General features: G+C 41.0%; 1 protein-coding gene across 1 annotated transcript in view; it reads right to left on the bottom strand.

Annotated features, from left to right (window-relative positions):
* The window catches only part of LOC147468426 (uncharacterized), a 5,185-nt gene that overhangs the window by 1,823 nt on the left and 862 nt on the right, over positions 1 to 2,500 (bottom strand). The window contains exons 1-2 of the mRNA XM_086554402.1: positions 1,533 to 2,500; positions 1 to 1,191 (exon numbers count right to left, since the gene is read on the bottom strand). The exon at positions 1 to 1,191 is cut by the window's left edge and continues 1,823 nt beyond it; the exon at positions 1,533 to 2,500 is cut by the window's right edge and continues 862 nt beyond it. Of these exons, the coding sequence (XP_086410528.1) occupies positions 1 to 1,191; positions 1,533 to 2,500 (2,159 nt within the window). The remainder of the gene's footprint in view (positions 1,192 to 1,532) is intronic.

The raw sequence follows: 2,500 nt of genomic DNA, 5'->3' as shown, positions 1-2,500 counted from the left end.
TAAATCTATCCACATACAATGGCAATGATACTTTGATTTTATCTCCAATCCAACTTTCCTTTAAAACAGACAAAGGTCCTCTTACCTCGTGTCCATAAACCAAACTGAATGGACTAAAACCAAGAGTGTCCTGTGTACTTTCCCTTATGGCAAACAGCATTAATGGAACTCCCTCATCCCAATCTTTACCAGACTTCATACAAAACTTCTTAAGCATAGCCTTCAAGGTCTGGTGGAAGCGTTCAAGGGCACCCTGGGACTGCGGATGATAAGCAGAAGATAAGTATTGCTTGATGCCCAGGACTTTCATTACCTGCTGAAAGAGGGAGGAAGTAAAGTTGGTACCCTGGTCGGATTGTACTACACGAGGTATACCATACCTTGTGAAGAAATTTACAAGTGATTTTATAACATTTTTAGAAGTAATTCTTCGCATGGGTATAGCCTCGGGGTATCTAGTAGTAGCACACATTATTGTCAGTAGAAACTGATTACCGTTACGACTTTTTGGGAGGGGACCGACACAATCTATAATTACCTTACTGAATGGTTCGTCGATGACAGGAATGGGTTGCAAGGGAGCAGGTTTTATCATTTGATTCGGTTTACCTGACACCTGACACTCATGACACGTCCTGCAGTACTCTGCAACATCCCTCTTCATCTTTGGCCAGTAAAAATGAGGTAAAATTTTATTATAAGTCTTTCTGACCCCCAAATGCCCTCCCAAGAAATCGTGTGCCAGTCTCAAGACTTCTCTCCTGTGACACTTCGGTATCACAATTTGCCGAGCTACAAAGCTCTCGTAAGCAGGGTCAATAGAGCTTCTAAACTTCCTCATTAATAACCCAGAATCTATATAATAACACACAGGTACTTCCCCAAACTTTTCATTACTCACTGCTTTTCGAAATAAGTCTGACAACTCTGGATCATCTTTTTGATCAGCAATCAACTGGCGTTTGCTAACAGGAGTCTGACCCATCTGACAACCACCACGTAAGTCAGAACTGTCAGCTACGGCTTTCTCAGGGTCTGGCGAGCTTCTGGACACTGTTGAATGAGACTCCTTTTGACTACAGACATTTTTATCTGGTGAAGCAAAAAGTTTATCAATAAATAAATCATCACAAGGGTTCTCAAGTACATCACTTTCAGTACTACAGTCTCTGTTTCTTAAGAGCCATACTTCTGGTGACAGCACAACAAGGAAATAAATCAGGATACTGGCTTTTGCTAACAGGAGTCTGACCCATCTGACAACCACCACGTAAATCAGAACTGTCAGCTACGGCTTTCTCAGGGTCTGGCGAGCTTCTGGACACTGTCGAATGAGACTCCTTTTGACTACAGACATTTTTATCTGGTGAAGCAAAAAGTTTATCAATAAATAAATCATCACAAGGGTTCTCAAGTACATCACTTTCAGTACTACAGTCTCTGTTTCTTAAGAGACATACTTCTGGTGACAGCACAACAAGGAAATAAATCAGGATACTGGCTCTCGAGAGAAATTGTGCTACCTACATTACCTGGTGTGAAAGTCACTATAGGTTCTGGAACCACACTTGAACCCGCTAAATCATTCCCCATCAGAAATGTCACACCAGTCACAGGGAGATAGTCTTGGACGGCCACCGTAATCAAACCTGAAAAAATCTTGGTTTTCAAATACACCTTACATAGAGGCAGAGTAACAACACCAGTAACACCCTTAAGCAACACATGCTCCCCAGTAAAGGAGTTTTCTACACACGGTAAAACACCTTTTAACATGATACTGTGGGATGCTGCTGTGTCACGCAAAATCCGAACAGGGTATTCAACATCACTCACCTCACTGACGGAAACCGAACCATCGAACATAAATGCTTCAAAAGTCGTGCTCTTTTCACACGTATTTACGGGCGCAGCGTCAGTTTTCCCCATCGGCACAAACGAAAGAACCTGCTCACCCTTCCTTTTCTTAAGCTTTAAGCAGTTTGCTATAACGTGCCCCGTCTGCTTACAATAAAAGCATGATTTAGAAGACCTTTGGTCTTCCCCAACTGTAATACTTAAATTGCTCGGAGCCTTACTTTCTTCCTGTTTATTCATCCTGTCCCTTACATTACCTTTTCCACCAGCATGACCTTGTGACCTTACAAGAAAATTTTTGTGAGTCAGTGCATAACTATCTGCCAAAATTGCAGCTTTCTGAACATCTTTTACCTCTCTCTCATCCAAATACAGAGCAATATCCTTCGGAATAGCTCTCTTAAATTGCTCTAAAATTATTAAATCTGCAAGTTGTTGAAATGTGTCTACTTGGCTAGCTTTCGTCCACCTTCCGAAAATCTTGCATACTTTATACATGAACTCTATATGTGTCTGCGATTCTGATTTTCTTAAATTTCGAAATTTTACTCTGTAATACTCGGGTACCAATTCGTATGACTTTAAGATAGCATCCTTTACTAAAGAATAACTCTGACTATCATCAGCAGACAAAGACAAATAT

Source organism: Penaeus japonicus, unplaced genomic scaffold (genome assembly GCF_977035675.1).
Source record: "Penaeus japonicus unplaced genomic scaffold, GWHDUDI00000001_assembly GWHDUDI00000029, whole genome shotgun sequence".
In the NCBI taxonomy this organism is placed as follows: Eukaryota; Metazoa; Arthropoda; class Malacostraca; order Decapoda; family Penaeidae; genus Penaeus; species Penaeus japonicus.
Note: the sequence above shows the minus strand (reverse complement) of the source record. Positions and strands in the feature narration are given on the sequence as shown.